The sequence below is a fragment of the Mesoplodon bidens genome (assembly GCF_964165515.1).
Source record: "Mesoplodon bidens genome assembly, chromosome: 2".
Taxonomy (NCBI): domain Eukaryota; kingdom Metazoa; phylum Chordata; class Mammalia; order Artiodactyla; family Ziphiidae; genus Mesoplodon; species Mesoplodon bidens.
Window position 1 is genome coordinate 28,216,028 of NC_138177.1, and position 24,232 is coordinate 28,240,259.

At 39.6% G+C, this 24,232-nt stretch overlaps 1 protein-coding gene across 2 annotated transcripts; it reads right to left on the minus strand.

Annotated features, from left to right (window-relative positions):
- Positions 1 to 23,411, minus strand: SELL (selectin L). 2 transcript variants are annotated; one of them, XM_081224822.1, is made up of 9 exons: positions 23,307 to 23,411; positions 22,152 to 22,233; positions 20,512 to 20,898; positions 19,455 to 19,562; positions 13,240 to 13,425; positions 11,525 to 11,686; positions 9,714 to 9,842; positions 5,564 to 5,582; positions 1 to 1,146 (listed from the first exon to the last, which is right to left on the minus strand). In XM_081224822.1, the coding sequence occupies exons 1-9, from the start codon at positions 23,307 to 23,309 to the stop codon at positions 1,128 to 1,130; spliced, it is 1,095 nt and encodes a 364-aa protein (XP_081080948.1). In that variant the 5' UTR covers positions 23,310 to 23,411; the 3' UTR covers positions 1 to 1,127. The 2 variants fall into 2 exon arrangements, with proteins under 2 accessions (XP_081080948.1, XP_081080947.1); XM_081224821.1 differs by having other exon boundaries at positions 11,525 to 11,710.
- Between the last annotated feature and the right edge of the window lie 821 nt (positions 23,412 to 24,232).

The following is a 24,232-nucleotide window of genomic DNA, read 5'->3' on the forward strand; positions in this document are numbered from 1 at the left end:
TGAATACACATTTACTTAAGTGTCAAGTAATGAATTAGACATTCCAGGGATGTGGCCCAGTTTCTGCCTTTAAGGGGATAGAATTTCACTGGGGAGAAAACACACATATCATAATTTTAAAAATAACAAACTAGGTAGCATTTTTTAAAAAAACTGTATTTAAGTACAAAATTGCATGTTACTGACTAACCTCGCAGTAGGACGCCAGGAAGGGGAGTTTGTCACAGGTTGGACTAATTAAGGACTTGTTATGAAAACAGTGGTAAGGGTGGGGGATGCCCGAGATGAATCATAAAGAGTAGATAGAATCTAGGTGGATACGTAAGAGGATTTGGGGGTGAGGAAGGACCCCCAATAACAAAAATGAGACATTAAAACCCAAATCCCCCCAAAAAACCCCAACAGTGCAGGCTATCTTTCTCATCTCTCGTCTTGCTTGGTGGTCATGAGCTGCTCCCTGTGGAAGTCAGGCAACTGAGAAGGGGAGATGGCTGAAGAAGGCGGGAGCCTGGAGGCAGTTAAATAGGATGGCCTCCATTTATAGAAGCTGGGGCTGCAGTGCAAACAGGACTTTTCCTAGTTGGAGCAGATCCCCATTACTCTGCTGGAGCTGGAAAGCAAGGGTAACATCAATTTTATACACTTTCTATAGGAATATGTCTCCACAGTACACTGGAGGGCTGGGGAGGTAAAATGTGATCTGTAACAAAACTGAGCCTGTAGTTGCCTATGTATCAAATTTTCGCTATATTTCAAAGTAAATGTCATCATGTACGGCTCAGAATTGAAGCTGGAAGCCAGAGTCGAGAAAGAGAGTGAAATTGGCATATTTATATTCCACAGTAATCCTTTTCCCATGGTCTTGTTTGTCCATGGAAAAAAGAATAAAATACTGAGCTATAAAACCCACAACTGTGCACTGAAACTTGGGGGGAGGGTAGGGGTGATGGGGCAAAATGGAAACAGAAGGAGCAGCTGGTTGTATTGAAAATTTTCAGATACACTGAAATAGACACACTTCATCTTCAGTGTAGAAGATGCCACCAGGCAAAACTTTGCATGGAGGAGGATTCGAAGGATCCAGTGACACTTCAGTTTCCCAAGAATTTTCTTTCACAGCAGGTCATTTAATATGGCTCATCCATGCTGAATGATAAACAAGAGAAAATAAATTACACTCAGGAGCCTAAAAATTGCAAAAATGTAAGTGTTGGTAGTAAAGGTAAATAGTCACTAAAGATCAGAAGAGTAAAGGAACTCTTTCAGATGAGTTACAAGATGCAGGACATTCACTAAGGCACAGGAATGAGAAGAAAACCCTAAAGCAATGCTTCTCATCCTTTCAGGTGCTTACCACCTAGACACGGTGTTAAAACACAGACCCGGATTCAGGTCTGGGTGGGCCTGAGATTCTGCATTTCTAACAAGCTCCCTGGTAGTGCTCAAGTGTCTAGTCCTCAGAACACACTGAGAGAAATTTTGGCGGTACCGGCTTTGTCTTCAGGTCTAATGAATATGAAGGGCATTTTGATAGATTTTGAACAGTGGAAAGTCAGAAAAGTAAAATAAGACATATTTAAATGGAAAGAGAAATTAGAGAACATCAAAACTCGTGAAAGGTACGGTAGTGGTTCTGCACGCCTGATTCTGATGGGATATGATTTAAGGAGATGATGACAAATTTAGTTTTGTGAAAAGAAAAATGACACTTGTGTGTGTAAAACAATTCATTCTTGGAGAGAGCAAGGGAGAACCAACTAGGGTATGTCTGAATAACACCTTTCAAAGGGAGAACCAGATTCTGAGACTCTGCTGTCATGGTGAACTGCCAGGGTAAACCACAGTTCAGCAGCTGCAAGCATGCTTGCCAATTACAGAGATAAAAATGTTTCTGAAAACAAAATTTCATATATACCTCCTCTCTGAGGTTGGCATTGTATCTTCCTGTGTATCTTGGGTGTAGCTTTTACCCAGGCAGAATTTAGACTCTAGAAACCAAATGAGGTGATAAACAGAACCAGTTTGCAGAAGAGTCAAAATAACCCAGCAAGAATTGAAACCACAAATGTACTAGGAGTCAGTTATTCACGAACCAAATGCTAATAGGAATCAGCACAAAGGACTATGAGTGTTGGCTCAAGGGCTTAAAAAAAACTGATACATGGTGTTGAGTGTGATACCTTTGGCTTGTTTTAGAAACACACCCTACTTCTTCCACTCCACCCTTCCTCAGTGCCATCACACAATGGTTTCAGTGCAAAAAAATTGCAATACTGGAGGAGGAGGGTGTCTGGGACTTACACCTCCAACCTGGGTTCTAGAAGCATAAACGTTAAGAACATGATCTTTGGATCTAGATGGATGCAAATCTCAGCTTTGCCATTTATTCAGTGACCTCAGGTAGTTAATTAAGTTCATCGTTCCTTCACCTTACAATGGAAATATTAATAGTACCTACATCCACAGGCTTGTAGGCAATCTTTAATGATTTAAGACATTCAAGACACTCAGAACAGTGCACGGCATGGAATTAACATTTGATAAATGTTTGTTACTATTGTAACTAACTCTGTCACTAGCTCAGGCACCATAGGAAAGTTATTTAATTAGCTCAATTATCAAGAGAGTTTGAATGCCAAGATCCTTTCCAGAACTAAAATTCTATGATTCTATGGTCACTTTGGCCAGTAAATTTGAAGTATCCCAAGGCAGCTGGGCAAATCATTCTTCTTTGCTACATCCTTCTAGAATGTCTGGTGAAGTGTGCAAGACCTGTGTTGATGGGGCAAGGCTTCTCTTCCAACTTCTGGTCACAGCTCCTCAATACACCATGGGCTCTAGGTAGTTCTACTCACTGGCCCCTGAATGTTTTCAGAGTCCCAGTACCATACCATTTACATCATTTCCCTCTTCCAGACTGCCCTCCCTGCTTCTGTCCATACACCTAAATCCTATCCATCCTTAGAAAACCAACCCAGGTTCCATCTTCTTTGTAAGGTTTTCTGCGGTCACCAAACATCTTCTGTACTGAAGAAGTCTGGTCTTCAATACAGAATTCATTGACCATTACCATATTCTGCCTTTATTTTTCTGAAGTTTTTTTCTATATTTCTGTCTTAACTTCCCAACTAGATAATAATCTCCCTGAGGTCTGGCACAAGGATTTACTTCTCTTGGTGTCTCAGTCAAGCGTAACATTTTTCCAAAAAAAGGTGTTAATAAACAGCTATTGATTGGTTCATTGTAAAAATCAGTCCGTTAAACTTAACATGGCAATTAGCTTAATATGGTACTTAATCCTAATGCTCTTCCTGCCAGCATCTCTTCCTGTCCCCCAAGGACATCCGAAAAATTGATCTGCTTCCATCTAGTGGCAATTAAAACACAGGTGGTTCCTGTGGCCAGAAAACAGCTCTGGGTAGATTGTGCCAGAAAAGACTTTCACTCAGTGGGTGTGAGCATGAAAGAAATCTTTATATCTTGTGGATTTCCTGCCCACAGAGATAGGGAGTTCAGCCTAGAGAAGAGTCAGGGACCCCATCTACACTCTCTAATGGAAGATAGGGCAATAAAAGAACATAGAATAAAAGAAACTTCACTGACCCTATGTCCTCATCCAGTTACCCCTCCTGACTATTTCATCTCCTTCCAGCCAAGTTTTATGAAAAAGATAATGTATACGTTCTGCCTCTATGTTCTCATCCCCACTGATTCCTCGACCCCTGGCTACAGGACTTCTGTCATGACCTCAGCATTGAAAACAATTTCCCTACTGATACCCTTATTATATCCAGTGGATCGTGGCAGTATTTGAAATAGTTTCCATTTCCCTTTTTCCTTAGGATCATGACCCTGTACTTTCCTCATTTTCCTTCTACATCTCTGGGAACCTCTTCCCATTCGCCTTTACCTTAGCTGACTTGTTTGATATTGACCTTCCTCTGGCTCCTACCCTCTCTCCCACACCCTCTTCCATTCTCACACTGCACATACTCCCTGAGTGATTATACCTGCTCCTGAGATACAATTACCTCCTATAATGTGAGAACCTACAAATCCATTTCTTCTGCCCCAAGGTAGCCCTTTTGCTACAGATAGAATCAACGGATTACGGTTGAACCACAGACACCTAAATTTTAACAGGTACAAAACTGAACCCATGATTGCCACCTCCAAAACTTCTCATTCTTTCGTGTTCCCTTCTCAGTAAATAATACAGTAGAGATGGTAACCACCCACCAGTTCCCAGATCAGAACCACGGCAACTTACTTGATTCTTCTCCCTCTCTCTTAGCCAATTAATAATCACATTCAGTTGATTCTACCACCAGTTATCTCATGAACTCATCCTCATTGCTATTGCCCTAGACAGGCATCATCGGCTTTAACCTAATAACTTCAAATACCTCCAAAACAGTTCTTTGCCCCCAGAGACATTCATCTCCCATGTTTGCATACTTTTATGCAGAGTGATCCTCCCAAGATGCAAATTTCAGCATGACATTCACCTGCTTCAACCCCTGTTACTAATACCCCAAAGACCTCAAGATTAAGTCCATACTCCTTCATACGGCTTATAAATTACTTTATAATTGTCCTCTGTTGCCTTTTGTCTCTCCACTTTTTCTTTTGTACTTTAAAGTACAGCTCACTAAACTGCTAAGGACTTGTCAATAACAATCTGTGGTTGGTAGGATGGTTGCCTGAACAAGAAACCAACCTCCTCAGGCACCATCTTGCTTCATTTCCTCCAGCATTTGGAAAGGTACCCAGTTGTCTAGCTGGGTAGTCTGTCACCAAAGTCTCGTCTCCATTGTTCATTTGACTTATACTTTCCTTCTTAATATTTCAAAGCAAGTCACTAAACCCTGAAACTGAGAAGTGTTTTGCTATCTTCATTTCTGCCCGGTGGGCCTTGTATTTTCACATGTATGTGTTTCTGCAATTGAAGAAATCTGAGGGTCAAGAACAAGCCAAAAAACTTCCCCCTCTTTGGGGGAAGCTGCAAGTAGAATTCAGGCTCCCCACATTTCTGAAGGTCAATGCCTATCAGAGGTCATTTGCCATCTTGTGCTAGGTGCTGAGGGCCTGGTGTCTGGAATTATACCTTGTTCTTAGAGCCTGGGATTCATTAGTTTTTCAATAAATCCTTGTTGACTTGAATGTTTCCTGAATACTGTATTTAGCATTGCCCCCATGTTCAGCCAGAATAAGAAGAAATAAACCATAATGCTTCCAATCCTCAAAGAAAATTCAGAAGCAATCAGAAAAAACTGTCTTTACATAAACTACCCCTTCTTAATAGGGCATTACTTGTTCATTCATTCATTCATTCATTCAGCTCCTCTAACACTAAAAAAGCTGACAGCTTTTAAGGAAGGTTAGTAGATTTATTACTTTATCTGGAAACTTCATTTGGATGAGACCCCATGTAAATAACTATTAAGGAGTTAATGTGTCTAGCTATAACAGGAAGTATTAAGATACTTAATACTTACCCTCTGTAAGAAGAGGGTAGAGAAGACATCAACAGATATCAAAACTTCTTGCTGATAAAACTTACCTTCTCCGAGACTTTTTGCCTAAAAATAGAAGAGAAAAATGGCATCAGAAAAAAGTAGACAATTTCAATTTTTTATACTTAGGGAGAAGGGAGATTCCCTCTCTCAAAACTGTTTCTTGAAGTGTATTTTGTATTTGTTAGGTGGACCGCATGGTGTGTAAGGGGATTTGAGGTACTGTCTTAATGTTCTAATTCGAACAGTGGTAGATACTTATTCAGAACAGACTCATTCATGCAGATGCTTCTCAGAGCACTGTTTCATCCACTGTACTGCTCATAAAGACAAGTCCAGCCTGAACTATCCGATGATCAGGCCCCATGTACCCATTCTTGTGTTTACACATCACGATCTGCCATCTCATCCTACCTGCAGATTCTTCCCTAAGAGATTCAGCTGCTAATACTGTAAGAATATGTATCATTACACTGCACGCCATCTTCTCTGTGAAAATCCACAAGAGAAATTACACTCAGGCCTCAGTGGTAGGAACTACATGCCTCATCTGGGTAACCACTGTGTTCTTATCTTACAAACACAGTGAGTAACATTACTGGTTATGTTTCCTTCTTTGACTGGCTACAGGGAAACTCAGCCAGATCTGAAATCCTCTTCTATCCTAACTTTACCCCTGGCTCTGACTTATTTTTGGTATTCTAAATTTTGGCCTTATTTTTCTTACTTTTAAACTAATTTTAAGTTGCTGTGTTGATAGTTGTAAACTATCTTACATTCTTTTTGAAAAAAGCAGACTATAAATAAGTAGATGAATGAACTGCAGGGCTAGGCTCCAGAGGAAATAAAAACAAAAAATGTTTTTTGAGGAGAAAAAAAATCACTGGGAGGCAATATATTTCTGTGTCTATAAAGCAGAGCTCCAGATCATCCAGTCTGGGTCCAGGTTCTTTTTTGCCAACTGTAGGGTGTCTTTGAATAGTTACTCATTCTCTCTAAGCTACCATTTCTTCATCTGTGAAAGGGGCATGATAATTATATTTTCCTCACTGAGTTGATAAAATGTATTCAAAGTATTTAGGCCAGGGCCTAGAGCATAGATAGTGCTCAATTCTTGTTTTAAACCTTTAAAATGTTAGAAATTACTACTTTAATTATTTCTTCCAAAATTTAGCCTGCTGGTGACATGAGCCAAAAGCACTTGAGCAGGGAGAATTAAATCTGAATGAATTTCAGATTCCATTCATTTTCATATGAATATATTTTTCTTTTAGGAACAGTGAAACACATACATGAGCAAGAATCTGTTCCTATTGAGAAAGTTTCTTTTTCAAGAAAAAGGGAACTAAGAGGCCTGTGTTCAGTTTTGTGCCCTGTTCTCACCCTGTGTGTTGGTTCAGGTAAACAGTTCTTCTGTGGGTAAAAAAATAGAGCCTTATTAATCTGAAGACCAGTGGTTTTAGGGAGCATATCTGGATGGGAGTCTGATCTCTGACTCTGGCCCCTGCTGATATGGAATTTCAGAGATTTGGCCTAAAACATCATTGCTTCAGTTTCCTCATTTACTGAACAGGGCCAGTAATGATGACTAATCAGAGAATGATGGTGCTAGGAGTAAAAAAATATTTCTAGACAAGCCCATGCACAGGGAGGCATGTTTCTAGAGCCCACCCTTATTCCTTTCTCCGAAAAAAGGAGCTGAAGTCTGGGTATTAAGACAACTAGGGCAGGGGCCAAAGTACAGGTTCAGAAGATCCATCTGAGGACAGGACAAGGGTCAAGAGTCTGGTCATTTCATTGGCTACTGTGCTCTAAATATTTGCTTGTCCCCTTTTTCCAGCTTTTGGAACACCAAAAGCCTATAAAATTATCAGATTGATGAATACTGTATACATGCAGATTTATTGTATCAGAAAAGCTCTAGGGGGTTAGCCTGGGAACCTATCCATCATTTCTAATAATTGTCTCTATAGGAAAAATATTCTTCGTGTTTCAAAGAACTAACTTACAACTAAAAGTTTTAGAAGGCAAAGTCACTTGAAAGTTGGAGCTATCAGAAGATGTTTCACAAATGAAGACTATTTAGTGTGTGATTAAAAATACCCTGACTTTCCTACAAAGTCAGTGATCTTTTGGGGTTTCTGTTCTCTTGTGCTCTTTGTTGGCATAATTGTAACTAGCCTAAGTGCCCGTTATCTGTTTCCTGTTTGCCCCACACTGATTCCCCCAGTAGGGGCATGCAGTTTTCAAGTTATCAGTTTGAGATCTTGTACAGAAATGACTCCAAGGTAAAAAAAATTGCAAAACAAACCCACTGCTTTTCTCACCACTGCTTATAGTACAGCCTTAGGCAGCATCCCACCTCCTGCACCCCACCACTAAATACACATGACTTCAATTCTATTCTTTTTATTCTACTAACATTTATTAAAAGATTTTGGAATTTGAGAATATCTCCTTACTAAGGTGACTCCCAGCCCCAAAGTCCTTAATGGTTACTTAGATAATAGCCCTCTTATCCCAGAGGGTGGAGTGTAAATTACCCACTCTATTCTCAACCCCCTCACTTCTGCCAAGGTCACTCAAGGTAGGAGGAAAGAAGGGATGATTGGGGGGAGTCTTTAAGTCTCAATGGAAAGGATAATCAACGGTGGGAGAAAAATCTCATTCTTTTTTTGCCTTAATGCCATATTTAAGTAAATAGCATAGTACTCTAAGACAATGGAAGTTCCAAGAGCAGGAACAGAGACATTTTAACTGCTCAGGGCTCTTACTTTACAGTTACTGAAGTTCTTGCACATCAACAGCACCCCCGTCCACTGTGTTTCTGGGTTGGTTATAAAACTACTCTAGTGCCCTTAGTCTTAAATTTGGAATGAAAGATCAGGTCATAGCAGAAGACCATTAGGGATTGGTAGATAATATTCCTGCAGTTGCCAGTAAGAATAGGTGGTGGGACAGCCTTTACATACCATATTCATGGAATAGAATACATACTAATTAATTTGATGGAACTGAAATTAAAATGGCCCCACAGAGGCAACACAGAGCAGTTGTTTAGCAGTTGTTTTGAGGTCATTGATGGCCCCTGAACTTGAAGCAGGGTTATCTTTAAAGCTGCCTAGGGCCTCCCTGGTGGCGCAGTGGTTGAGAGTCCGCCTGCCGATGCAGGGGATACGGGTTCGTGCCCCGGTCTGGGAGGATCCCATATGCCGCGGAGCGGCTGGGCCCGTGAGCCATGGCCGCTGGGCCTGCGCATCCGGAGCCTGTGCTCCGCAACGGGAGAGGCCACAAAAGTGAGAGGCCCGCATACCGCAAAAAGAAAAAAAAAAAAAAAAGCTGCCTAATATCCATACATGTCATAATCTTGAATGTGTCTGTCTGCTGACTTTGGCCAAATGTGGCAGCACATACCCAAGGCCTGCCTGACTATGGGCCTGTAACTGGAAGGTTTGTCCCACTTGAGGGTTTGGACACACTCAGGAGGGAGGTGGGGGCAGTGATGCTGTTGTTCTTCTCCAATGGTGTTTCATCTACTATTCCAAGCAGCAGATACTAGTTTCTTGAGGCAGCCCTCCTTAATCCCTCTTCTCTAGTCCAGAGTGGATGGAAAGCATGAGTATGGGGTACATTTGGTTAAAGCTGTAACCTTGGTGAATAGACACTGGGGAGAAAATGTGGGGATTTCCCTAAGGGACAATACAACTCCCACATGTCAGGAGCCAGACAGGTATCTGACTCTTGACAAGGCTAGGTATTTGGGAGGAGTGCTTTGAAAACCTTATGGGACATTAGATTCACTTCCTAGTGGAATTGCACTGAAATCAAAAACATGTAGGCTCTTATAGGACAAGATCACATATCCTTTTTTTTGTTTTTTAGAATTAAATAATAGCAAAGAACCACTACAATTTCTCATTTGTCTGTTAACACCCTAGCAACGGTGTTAGCAAGGTACCTTGAAGACAGTAGGCATTTTTAGAAGATTTGTCAGAATGAAAAGCAAAAATCAGCCAACTTGTTTTGATGAAAGTGTGTTCTGGGCTGCTTCACACATCTCCAGAGACTGATGTCTATAGAACCCAGAGCTTGGTATCCTGCTTTAGCTGAGGCTCTCGTACTTAATTTCCTGTGGGTTTCTATGTTTTTTTCCACTTTAAAGTTGTATTATTTTTTTATGAAGGTAAACTCACATACCTTTTTTTAATCTCCTTGCCAGCCAAATGATAAATGCCAACCCAGAGAATGTGGTAACTATGACTGCCACCGGAATGAAGAGGGGGTTATAGTCACTCTCCTTGACTATTGAGAAATTCCTGTCCACTTCTGCAAGAGAAATCAGTAAGGCATGTAGTATGAGGCCACAAGCATTATTTCCTTAGTGCCTTCTCATGACATTAAACTTTCTTCCTTCTTACATCTTCTAATAATTGTCCATTTGATGCTATTTGACAGATGAGGAAATCGGCATGGGAAAGCCCATGATGAGTCTATAGCAGAGAAAAGACTAGACCAGCTTTTCTAGCTCAGCGCCTATAGAATCTCAATACACAGATTTGTGATTCATGGAATTCCTGAGAGATGTACCTAAATATTTTGGCAAAAAGTGGTCATCATTGTATTTAGCTCCATGGCCTTGTTCAGTGGTTGGGACTCAAACACAGAGAAGAGCTAAAAAGTTAAGTACAACTTCAGGAAAAATAAAAGCCAGTGATCTGAACCAGGCAACTTATCAATAAGAGGAATCTATTCTCTGTCCTGGCTATTGTAAATAGAGCTGCAATGGGGATATACATATATGTATAGCTGATTCACTTTTTTATAAAGCAGAAACTAACACACCATTGTAAAGCAATTATACTCCAGTAAAGATGTTAAAAAAAAGGAATCTATTAATGCTTTGAAGCAGCTGTGCAGACATATGCACATGCTGTTACATGCCAAGGACCTGCACTAATCTGTCTTTCAAATGATGTAGTCCTACCATTTCCCTCACAAATAAGTAAAAGGATACATCTATATATCCTCTTATAAGTATGAACTAAGTTCATGTGGGGACCATTACTGAAAAAATACTGATATGAAAAAACCTATCTTCTGATACCACCAATTGAAGAAACTTACTTTTGTATATTGGCACAGCATCTGACTGTCCCTTATTCTTCACATTACTTTGATGAACCCTTTCAAGGTGCTTCCATCCCCACACCGAAATGTATAATGGAAAGGAGGTGCAAGTTCCCAGAGGATCCAAACAAAGGACACCTATGGGCTGCGTGAGGATGAGGAAACGGACACTAGTCCAGCCTTAAAAGGAAATGCCCCATAAGCCTGATGTACAATCCTCCCCTAAAGACCCCATGCCATGTCCCCAGTTCTCTACCTCACTTCCTAGCCCCGGGCCACAGAGAGATCAGCTTCTACAAATCCTACCATTTAAAGACTTCTGTCACTGGTATAGATAGTCTCCAGAGAAACATGGGTAGCTATTCTTTCACATGCTAATTTAACGTGGATTAATTTAGCATCTATTTCCAGGTGCTGTGTCAGGTGGAGGGTATATAGAGATGAGGAAGACACATCCTCTTATGCACAGACAGATTTGGGAGGCATCAGCTTAGTGATAATTGAGAAGTATCCATTACTTTGGGAATTAGGTGGTCATTGGTGACTTTTGTAGAGACATTTTAGTAGACTAACAGAGAAGTGAGATTGTAGTGGAATAGAAAAATGGATAAGAAATAAGTCAGTATAGACAGTGAGTTTAGATGTTAAGGGTTAAGATAGAAGGAGTTGAGAATTGGCTGAAAAAAAAAGGGAAATCACTGTCATTGAAGGAAGAGGCAAGAGCAGCCAAGGATTTTATGGTAAATTAATGTGTACAAATGTTTTTAAGCGACATACATTTAGCAAAATAAACTTAAAAGTTTAATCTATCTTTCCCCACCATCTGCTTATCAATCAGCTACCTCTTTAAGTCTTTAATATATTGAGGCAAACTTACTCACTTTGACATATTGGACTAGGGCTGGACCAATTTCCAGATGATCCACAAATAGTTTTCTTTTCCCCAATTAACTCAGCTCCTTCTGAGCAGCTGAAGGTACACATGGAGGTAAAGCCAAAGTTGACCAGGGGGTGATTACAGTCCATGGTTCCAAAATCGGGTGCTGTTAGAGGCTCACAATGAATCACTTCAGTGAAAAAGAAAAAAATCAGTATTTCTGAGCAGAGACCCTCCCATGACAAACAGTCTTTAGGCAAACTGCCTAACTCAACTGTGGAGCCATTGACATGAATCTAACATTTCTAATTTCTAGAAATTACTTCTGATGATGCTTCCAGAGTTTATTTTCTTGAGAATGATGGAGAGTGGTGAGTCAGAGGTGAAGCCAGGAGAACACAGAAAGCCCTGGGTGGGCAGGGGGGCATTGGGGAGAGGAGGGGAGGGTTGGCTCTTTCAGATTGCTGCCCCAGCCCTGGTAACACTCCATCTGCTGGAAGTGCCATGCTATGTGGCCTTGGCCTCAAGAGCTCTTATGGTGCATTATCAATGAATGTAGAGAATTTCCACTCTTTCACCTCTTCTAAAGTCTACCCAAGCAGTTTTGAAAAACATCCCCATTCTCTGAAGCAAGTCCCTCAACTTTTATAAAATTCAGTAGGTTGGTCAATTAGTTCTATGATTTCAAAAAATGATTTGGATAGTTCTTTTGAGAATTCAGCCACTTAAACTAGTGAGTCAAAAGCATAAATGTAGAAAATGTAACCAAAACTTCGCAAGTTTAGACACCACCAGTTTTTCCCCTAAAGGGATAATCTTCTTGACAGTAAAAAAGAAAAAACCAAAGAACACCATATTTCAAATGAAAAAAAAAATCAAGAGATTGTGTTTTTGTTTTTCACAGAATTTGCTATTCTCCTGAGAGTTCATGGAGGAGGAAATCTAAAAAATGATTTTAAGAATAAACCAAATAAAACAATCAAAAAAGACCTCTAGCCCCCTGACTCCAAAAAAGGAAATTGCTTGCTGTTAAGTAGGACACCACATAAAATAGGTGTTATTGAAAGGAGAGAACAACAAAAATTCAACTGCAGTTCAGCAAGACTGATTATTTATGCCATAGCAATGAGAAAATAAAAATAAAATAAAATAAAAATGCAGTATAGGGCTTCCCTGGTGGCGCAGTGGTTGAGAGTCTGCCTGCCAATGCAGGGGACGCGGGTTCGAGCCCTGGTCTGGGAAGATCCCACATGCCGTGGAGCGACTGGGCCCATGAGCCACAATTACTGAGCCTGTGCGTCTGGAGCCTGTGCACCGCAACAAGAGAGGCCGCGATAGTGAGAGGCCCACGCACCGCAATGAAGAGTGACCCCCCTGCTTGCCACAACTAGAGAAAGCCCTCGCACAGAAACGAAGACCCAACACAGCCATAAAAAAAAAAACAAAAAAAAAAACAGTATAACCACACTGTATTGCTGAAAATTATATATATATTCTGTGACGTAGTCTCAGAGATATTTGGTTGTTATTTTTTGTTTCTGGTTTTTCTGTTTAATTAGTAAAAATAACCTCTTTGAAAATCATCACAGTATAATCTAAGTTAGGTTAAATTATGCTTCAAAAGAGGATACAGACTTCTTAGCAAGACTCTACTACATTTTCTCAGTCTATAAACACAGGATTGCCATGACAAAACCTCTAGTCTGAACAGTTACTCACCTCGACATGTTGGCTTTGGAGATGACCAGTTTCCAAATGGTCCACAAGTGGTTTCTTCAATCCCAACTATGTCTGTTCCCTCAAAGCAGTTGAAGGCACACTGTGATGTGAAGCTGAAGTTTCCCAAAGGGTGAATACAGGCCATGGTACCCAGCTCTGGGGCCTCCAAAGGCTCACACTGAGTCACTTCAATAAGAAAAAAAAAACACTAGGCAGTGTTCCAGGGACCTGATGACTGGGTTTGAATCTTAGCTCTGATACTTGATAAACAAGTGCCTTTAAGCACGGTGACTTAACCCTTCAGCTTAGCTTCTTTATCTCTGAAAGAGGGATAATGATAATTGTATTGACTTCCTAAAGTTGGTATGGGAATTAAATAATTTAATGTAAGTCAAGGACTTAGAGCCTGGCTCATAGGAAGCTTTAATTAAACATTAGGTAATCTTATTATCTTTGGCATTACCTGGGGAGAGAGCCTTTAAATATAGATACAGGTTTAAGTGGGAATGACCAGCTCAGTTTGGAAATAACTGTCACATCAAAGCCCCTGAGTATACTAGACTGTGGAAAATAGGAAGTTCGGAGAAAGACTGGGTGTCCATAACTGGTCTTCTTTAAAAGGGGAGAAGATAAAAGCTTTAGGAAGCATCTTAGCCTGGATTCTGCCTTCCCCATCTCTAGCTCAGTTCCAGAACTTTAGTTCTTTTGATTTTGCCAGTCCTCTCCAGAAAGTATGTCTACTTCCTTGCCTGATTGGTGGTGTAATAGATCAAATTAAGACTTGGAATTCCATCTTCATGTTTTAGACCCTGCCATGTCATTTAGGCAAATACTGCAACTCTTGTGTCTTATTCCTTATCAAATTTAAGCCATCATTTTAAACTTCTTCTTGAAAGTTCAATGAGGAATGAATTCAAGAAATTAGAAGAATTTTAATATTTTCCATACACAGTACAAGTCCAAATGAAAGTAACTTATGTTGTCCCATACAGTTCATGCCCACAAGCAAGTGCCTAGTCTCAATCTTACAGATGCAGTGATAAATAAAATGCTGACTGATCTCAAGTTGCTGTCAGTCTACTGGGGAATACAGACAAGAAAATCGATGACTTCAACAAATGTGGGATAAATAAGAAAGAAATATATGGAGCTATTGGAACACAGAACAGGGATGCTTAGCCTGTCTTGGCATCCAAAGAAAGCTTCCTGAGAGAAATGGTCCCTGAACTGTTATCTTCCAGATGAACAGGTGTGTTAGTCATGTGCAAAATGAGAAAGCCCTGAGCAAGTCAATGATTGATATACAAAGCAATATGGTAAGTGTGGAGAACTACAAGCATTTTGATGTTACTAGAAGGAAAGAGGAGGCAAGGGGTGATGTGAGATGAGATTAGGGAGAAAGATAGGAGCTAAGACAAAATGCCTTTATCTTTTTTCATGGGTTTAATGAGTATCTACTATATATCAAACATTACTCTATGCCTTGAGGAGTTTAGATTTTATTCTGTAGGACGAATGGTAGGTAGAAACTCAAGGGTGGATGGTCACATATGTGTGATGTTTACTTAATATTTAAAATTGATCAGATTGCCTATAGTATGAATAATATATTTGAGAGGAGCTAATTTAAAGATGTGGAACTCAGCTCATAAATGACTGCAATAATCTAGGAGGAAGATAATGAAGGCAATAGTGTAGCGTTAATGAGTAGAAGACAAATTGGAGAAACAGTAAGTTATAAAAATGAGTAGTAACCTTCCAAGACTGAACCAGGAAGAAATAGAAAATATGAACAGACCAGTCACAAGCACTGAAATTGAAATTGTGATTAAAAACCTTCCAACAAAAAAAAGCCCAGGACCAGATGGCTTCACAGGAGAATTCTATCAAACATTTAGAGAAGAGCTAACACCTATCCTTCTCAAACTCTTCCAAGATACAGCAGAGGGAGGAACACTCCAAACTCCTTCTATGAGGCCACCATCACCCTGATACCAAAACCAGACAAAGATGTCACAAAGAAAGAAAACTACAGGCCAATAACACTGATGAACATAGATGCAAAAATCCTCAACAAAATACTAGCAAACAGAATCCAACAGCACATTAAAAAGATCATACACCATGATGAAGTGGGGCTTATCCCAGGAATGCAAGGATCCTTCAATATATGCAAATCAATCAATGTGATACACCATATTAACAAATTGAAGAAGAAAAAACATATGATCATCTCAGTAGATGCAGAAAAAGCTTTTGACAAAATTCAACACCCATTTATGATAAAAACCCTCCAGAAAATAGGCATAGAGGGAACTTACCTCAACATAATAAAGGCCATATACGAAAACCCAACAACCAACATCATCCGCAATGGTGATAAACTGAAACCATTTCCACTAAGATCAGGAACAAGACAAGGTTGCCCACTCTCACCACTCTTATTCAACATAGTTTTGGAAGTTTTAGCCACAGCAATCAGAGAAGAAAAAGAAATAAAAGGAATCCAAATTGGAACAGAAGAAGTAAAACTGTCACTCTTTGCAGATGACATGATGCTATACATAGAGAATCCGAAATATGCTACCAGAAAACTACTAGAGCTAATCAATGAATTTGGTAAAGTTGCAGGATACAAAATTAATGCACAGAAATCTCTTGCATTCCTATACACTAATGATGAAATTTCTGAAAGTGAAATTAAGGAAACACTCCCATTTACCATTGAAACAAAAAGAATAAAATACCTAGGAATAAACCTACCTAAGGAGACAAAAGACCTGTATGCAGAAAACTATAAGACACTGATGAAAGAATTGAAAGATGATGCAAACAGATGGAGAGATATACCATGTTCTTGGATTGGAAGAATCAATATTGTGAAAATGACTATACTACCCAAAGCAATCTACAGATTGATTGCAATCCCTATCAAACTACCAATGGCATTTTTCACAGAACTAGAACAAAAAAATTCACAATTTGTATGGAAACACAAAAGACCACAAATAGCCGAAGCAATCTTGAGAAAGAAAAGCGGAGCTGGGGGAATCAGGTTCCCAGGCTTTGGACTGTACTACAAAGCTACAGTAATCAAGACAGTATGGTACTGGCACAAAAACAGAAAGATAGATCAATGGAACAGGATAGAAAGCCCAGAGATAAGCCCACACACCTATGGTCACCTTGTTTTTGATAAAGGAGGCAAGAATATACAATGGAGAAAAGACAGCCTCTTCAATAAGTGGTGCTGGGAAAACTGGACAGCTACATGTAAAAGAATGAAATTAGAACACTCCCTAACACCATACACAAAAGTAAACTCAAAATGGATTAAGGACCTAAATGTAAGGCCAGACACTATCAAACTCTTAGAGGAAAACATAGGCAGAACACTCTGTGACATAAATCACAGCAATATCCTTTTTGACCCACCTCCTAGAGAAATGGAAATAAAAACAAAAATAAACAAATGGGACCTAATGAAACTTCAAAGCTTTTGCACAGCAAAAGAAACCATAAACAAGATGAAAAGACGACCCTCAGAATTGGAGAAAATATTTGCAAATGAAGCAACTGACAAAGGATTAATCTCCAAAATTTACAAACATTTCATGCAGCTCAATATCAAAAAAACAACCCAATCCAAAAATGGGCAGAAGACCTAAAGAGACATTTCTCCAAAGAAGATATACAGGTTGCCAAAAAACACATGAAGGAATGCTCAGCATCACTAATCATTAGAGAAATACAAATCAAAACTACAATGAGGTATCACCTCACACCAGTCAGAATGGCCATCATCAAAAAATCTACAAACAATAAATTCTGGAGAGGGTGTGGGGAAAAGGGAACCCTCTTGCACTGTTGGTGGGAATGTAAATTGATACAGCCACTATGGAGAACAGTATGGAGGTTCCTTAAAAAACTAAAAATAGAACTACCATACGACCCAGCAATCCCACTACTGGACATATACCCTGAGAAAACCACAATTCAAAAAGGGTCATGTACCACAATATTCATTGCAGCTCTATTTACAATAGCCAAGACATGGAAGCAACCTAAGTGTCCATCGACAGATGATTGGATAAAGAAGATGTGGCACATATATACAATGGAATATTACTCAAACGAAATTGAGTTATTTGTAGTGGGGTGGATGGACCTAGAGTCTGTCATACAGAATGAAGTAAGTCAGAAGAGAAAAACAAATACCATATGCTAACACATATATATGGAATCTTAAAAAATGGAAAGTGGTCATGAAGAACCTAGGGGCAGGGCGGGAATAAAGATGCAGACCTACTAGAGAATGGACTTGAGGACACGGGGAGGGGGAAGGGTAAGCTGGGACAAAGTGAGAGAGTGGCATGTACATATATACACTATCAAATGTAAAACCGATAGCTAGTGAGAAGCAGCCGCATAGCACAGGGAGATGAGCTCGGTGCTTTGTGACCACCTAGAGAGGTGAGATAGGGAGGATGGGAGGGAGGCTCAAGAGCGAGGTGATACAGGGATATATGTATATATATATAGCTGATTCACTTTGTTATAAAGCAGAAACTAACACACCATTGTTAAGATTATACTCCAATAAAGGTGTTTAAAAAAAAAAAGAGTAGTGTGTTACTTTGCATAAATGTAAGGGGAGGTGAGAGAGTTTTATACCAGAGTACCCATATAAATCGTGGAACCACACACTGAGATAAGGAATACAAAAAGGAAAGCTGGCTGGGGACAATTGATTTTTCAGTCTTTTGGGCATCCCTAAGGTTATGCTTAGCGTATTTGGAGTTCGGGGCTGGATACACACTTGTCAGTCCAAAGTTCATGTAGATTTGTGAGTCCACATAAGTTGCTAGGTTTGACCAAAGGGGGCACATAAAGTTGGAAGAGCAATGGGCAAAAGATGGAAGGTGAGACATAATAATAAGTGTATGGGCTTGGATAAGTGCCCATGAAGAAACCCAAGGAGAAACGATCATAGGTAGAAAGAAAACCAGGAAAGACTGATATGATGGAAACCAAGACAAAAACAGAGTAAAATCTTCAAAAAGGAGTGAAATGGGCATGCCAATGACATAAGAATTTTTTTAAATTTAGAAATCGAGTGAAAGTAAAGTATTGGTAGAAGTCATGGCTCAGGAATTGACTGAAATGAGTCAGATCTGTTCCAGTTGGTTGATCATTTACATTTATTTTGGCTTTAATTCTTTATCTATTCATTGCAAGCACTGCTTTTTTTCTTATTATAATTTTCTATTTTATGCACCAGATACTTCAAATATAGTTCTGAAACTCAACCAGTATCAATCGAAGGACGTGAAGTTTCTTTCAGTAGTGAGTTGACTAGGTCAAAGACTCCATGTCTTTGAATCTACGAATTCTTTCCTTTCTGTTCCTACCACCGTGACTCTGAATGACTTCAATAGACCCCTGATGATGCTCTCCAGCTTCTCTCTTTTTGTTCAATCCATCTTATGTACCACTTCTAGGGTAATGGCCCTAAATGAAGGTGTTTAGATACTAAGTGGCCTCTCATTGTCAAATAAAGGGCAGATTCCTTCATTAGGCAGCTTTCAGTCTCCACAGGCTTACTCCAGCGTATCTGGCTTTCCATCACATTAAATTATAAGCATGTATAATTTCCACTACTTAACTGTAAATCCTTTAAGGTCAGGGTCTGTAATAGATTTGTCCTTGTACCCCCTGAAATGCCAGCCCAAGTAAATGCATTGGATTTATTATTATATTTTCCAACAGATACTGTATATCATGATGTGAACTTTTCTTGTTGGCCTTGCCCTGTCATGATCTTGAGGATGACGTGAAAAAGCAAGATTACCTTCTGGGTAACTCACCCTCCTAATGATAAATGTTATTGTTTCTTTCAGTTTCAGAGTTCTAATGAATCCAGCAAGCTTACTTGATTATGAATTCCTACCAAACCTGATTCATTATTGTAATCCTTACAGCTTTTATCCCAAAGCAATATTCTTTGTATCACTCAAAAAGACTTTTTGAGAAGTGAATTGAAACTTCATGCTGACTTATGAAATCTTTACGGAAAGGTAACAATATTGTGCAAGCATAGCCTAGTGATCAAAACTTCTCATTTCTCAGAATGGCTAGTATGATTTTCCTTCAACCAACTTTTGTAAACTACAATACTTTACATAGGAAGAAACAAAGGAACAAAAGTGGCTTACCGAACTGACACTGGGGCCCGTAGTACCCCAAATCACAGTTGCAGGTGTAATTATTGATGATTTCCATACATTGTCCATGGCCGCTGCATGACCAGGGTGGACAAGAAGCTTTAAGGGGGTGAGAAATTATATTAAGATGAATACTTTTATAGTACTCCTAGTCATTTCTTTAGACATAGATAACTTTGGGGCTGTGACTACTTTAATAAACAGGAAAATTTTATTTGTACATTAATAGCATTTTTTGCATAAAATCATATGCTAAAATTTTTATTTATGTAATATACTTGTCATACAGCCATAGACATTTTTTAAGAATGAATTTACTAATGCTAATACTCTATAACATTTGAGGGAACTTACTGACATACATTGAAATTCTTGAAATTTCTTTGATTTTAAGGTAGTAAGTGGATTAAGCTATGACCTGACCCCAATCATTTCCGCAGTATGTTTGGCAATCCCTCTCTTTATAGAAAGTACTGAATAGAGATTAGAAAATCTGAACCTGCTACATTACTAGAGAGTCCAATTTACAAGAGACCAAATGAACTATGTTTCACTGTTAAAAATGACTTGGAAAAAATGTTGATTGCTTTGGAACTGTCATCATGGTCTCTACAGAAGTTTTCATACACCACAGATAATGAAACACTGCAAAGTTTCATTATATAGAATTATATAAGATTAGGCCAAGAAGGAAACATGGCACCAAGCCGTCTACTTTACGAGGAGGAAATAGGTGACGTGAGCCTCAGCTCTTGGCTGGTTCCATCTCTCTGCTTCTACTTGCCTTATTATCAGCCACACTGGTTGTCTAGCTCTTCCTCCTTACTTTCCACATATATTTATCATCTTGATGTAAAAGTGATTCAGGGGTATAGATTTTGGGTATAGGGACGAGCCTCCCACACCAAAAATGCTCAGAAGTGACCTGACTCAAGCTTATTTAGAAGACGGGACTTATTTCAGAATGCCCTGGCAACTGCTCTGCCCCCCCCAGGTTTCCATGGGGTTAGTGCCATCATTCTCAGAGAAGCAGGCTGCTCCCTCCTACCTGTGTAGCAGAGGGCTGTCTTTGCTTTGTGGCAGGCGTCGTCATTCCATTTCCCTGCGTCTTTTTCCCTCTTGATGTAGATCTCCACACAGTCTTCTTTACTCTTCTTGTTGTTGGGCTCCCCATCGCCCCAGTTCTCCGCTTCTTGGGTGAGAGATTTGTTGGTCCCTACCCAGGTCCATGCCCCTCCTACCTTCCGGATTCCTATCCAGTAGTATTTAGGACTGAAGGGAAGCGTCTTGTTCAGGTACTCAATCTCCCCCTTGTTTTGTATGGCAACTAAATCCGTGTAATTTTTTCTGCAGAACATTCTAGCCTTTTCCCAGGTCATGGGTCTTTTAGAATAATGGTAAGTCCAGCAATCGGTTCCATGATGTGAGAAGAAATCTGAAAGACATCAGTGTGAACTATGTAGCCTCGTGGTTATAGCTGAAAAGAGCCCAGATCTAATCTGGGCTGAGGCTGCCAGAGACAAGGAAGCTGACACCTCAAGAGGGTAAGTTACCCTCTTGAGGTGATGGAATTAGTCATTTGCAGATTTGAAGTAGAACCTAGAAGTTCTAGTCTTAATCACTTTTCACCATGATATAGAATACTTTTGCTCATAGCTCTATTTTAGATGAATTTGGTGGCTTTTTAGATTTATTTTCATAAAACAGTTTTTTCTCAAAATTCTTTCAAGTAAAATTTAACCAACATTTTTTAGAAGTTCATATTTCTTTTTCTTAGCAGCTGTCAATCATTTAAGTTTAATTTAAGTGTAATATCATATAGCCCTAAAATTTACTGTCCACTCTTTTATTTTGGGATAATTTCCTAAAGGCCAATATTTGTGTTTCTAAGGGAGAAGTAAAATAAGAACAGGAATAATGGCATACTTTTAAGTAATCTCTTTTATATCAAAAAGATAATGTTTTACCATAGGAAGAGCTTCTTCTGGGGAAAGCATATAGTCCAAGCCTTATATATCTAACTACATAATAAAAGGAACAATTGACAAAACCAAATGATGTAGGATTATGAAATTGATTTAGATTATGTTATGCACACAAAAATACTCAACTGATGGTGTATAATAATCATATGGGTGCTTCAAATATGAGGGCTTTGAAGAAACCAAAACAAACACATAATTACACAATGATACCATAATAATATATGCCATTCTAAGCATGGTATGATCTATGTGAAACACTGTTATACCATAAGGTAAAGGTTTTCACAGCCATCACCATTTGTTGAGTTTTCACTGTATAGGGCAAATACTATGGAGAAATACCAAAGAAAACACAGATCCAATTTTTATACTTTCCTAAGGATTCTGAACAAGGAATAACAGATGCAAAGAAAACATAATTAATCTTGATCAACTTAAACATATCAAAAATATACAGAGAACTAGGAGACAGTTATGATTAATGAGTAAAGAATGTCATAAAATAAACCCTGTAGCAAAGGGTGGGGCAAGGTTAGGAGTTTTCTGGGGAAGTGAGAGGAAGAAAAGGGATGTTTGTAGAAAGGGTAGCGTAGCTATCTACCTAATAATTTTACCTGTGAATATGTACACCCAGTGGACATTTACCAAAAAATGAACATAAATTTTTTAAAAAGCTTAGTAATATATATATATCATAACATACCACAACAGAGCACAGTCCAGGCCCACAGCTCAAAAACATTCCATAAGCCCCTCTGAGCACTCTGACATTTCCATGGAAATATCTGCAAATAAAATACAAAATTATACTCAGACTTATGCTCTAAATCACAATTTATAGCAACTTGAGGAGGTGCCTACAACTTCTCAAAGTTCAAAGTATAACACTTATGCCTACTAAACCTGTCTGAGGCAAGAGATTTCTCAGACATGGGTGAAAAAGTAGAATTAAATTTGCCTGAAAACTGATGCATAGTTGATGTTATTGTTTTTTTCATATTTTAGCCTCAAGTTGCTGATTGTTACTGTTCTGATTTTTTCCACATTTTAGTAATTTTTTTGTATCTACTTATCTGCTGAGCTGTCAGATGAAACTATTTGATATTTAGTACGTGTATTTTTAAAGTGTTCTTTGGTCTTTAATGAACTATTGATGTCTAGATTTAATGTTAAAATCTCACACTTGGGGGCTTCCCTGGTGGCGCAGTGGTTGAGAGTCCGCCTGCCGATGCAGGGGACACGGGTTCATGCCCTGGTCCGGGAGGATCCCACATGCCGCGGAGAAGCTGGGCCCGTGAGCCATGGCCGCTGGGCCTGCGCGTCCAGAGCCTGTGCTCCGCAACGGGAGAGGCCACAACAGTGAGAGGCCCGCGTACCGCAAAAAAAAAAAAAAATCTCACACTTGACTATGATGGGTCAATACTTCAAATACCTAAAAGAATTAGGTAACCAAACAGACACTACTAAAAAAAAAAGAGTTCATTTATTTTTCAACTAGAAAGAAACATTTTGAGCAACTCAAGTGACAAAACCACAAATTTTCTTCACACCTTAACACCATCTTTTCTGAAGTGTATCAATTCTCAGGTAGCGCCAATCTTTAGTCACAAGAGTGCTAATTTCAACCAGATAGTAGTACTTCTTCAAGAACCTCACCAGAGACAAGTCAAGGAGAAGAAATCAGCACATCTGAGAAAGATTCTAGGAGCACTTTTTAAATTAGACTCAGCATTTTTAGTTTTGGCTTTTTTAAAACCAAAAAGGAAATGAGTTGCTTCTTTTCCTTTGCTACTTGCCTCTGCATCCCAAGAAGAGGTTCTATCTGAGCGTCTGGAAATCTTTTAGACTGAAAACTTACCATGGCTTTGCTCCGTCCTTCTCTAGTTCTTCTGTAGCACTTCAGCCTCTGGGCTCAGCACCAGAGGTCTCTGGGTCCTTGCCCAAGGATGGATGTACAGAGAGATTGTACTCACTGTCCCCAGAAAGGCTTACTTTCTTTTATTTCTCTAACCAAGGTTCACATCCTCCCCCTCCCCGATCCCTCCCCTTCCCCCACCTCTTCTGTTCCTCTTTCCCCACCCCTTTCGTAGTCTGGCCTCTAACACCTACCCTGAGAAAAAAAGAGCTGCTGACCAAGGACATTATTGTTAGCTTCTCCCTTCTTCCTTTCCTATTTCCTTCCTCACTTCCTTCCTCCCTCCCTTCATTCCTTCCATCCTTCCAATCTCCTCCTTCTCCTCCTCCCCTTCTTCTTCTTCCTCTTCTCCCTCTTCCTCTTCTACCTCTCCTTCTTCTTCTCCTTCTTCTCCTCCTCCTCCTCCCCCTCCTCCCCCTCCCCTCCTCCTCCTCCTCCTCCTCCTCCTCCTCCTCCTCCTCCTCCTCCTCCTCCTCCTCCTTCTTCTTCTTCTTCTTCTTCTTCTTCTTCTTCTTCTTCTTCTTCTTCTTCTTCTTCTTCTTCTTCTTCTTCTTTCTTCTCCTTCTTCTCCTTCTCGTTCTCTTCCTTCTCCTCCTCCTCCTCCTCCTTCTTCTTCTTCTTCTTCTTCTTCTTTCTTCTCCTTCTTCTCCTTCTCCTTCTCCTCCTTCTCCTTCTTCTTCTTCTTCTTCTTCTTCTTTCTTCTCCTTCTTCTCCTTCTCATTCTCCTCCTTCTCCTTCTCCTTCTTCTTCTTCTTCTTCTTCCTCTTCTTCTTCTCCTCTCAGTCTCTGTCTCTCTCTGTCTCTGTCTCTCTCCTTTCTTTTTATAAACATTAGACTAACTCCTGGTTATCCATGGTAGAGCGCCCCTG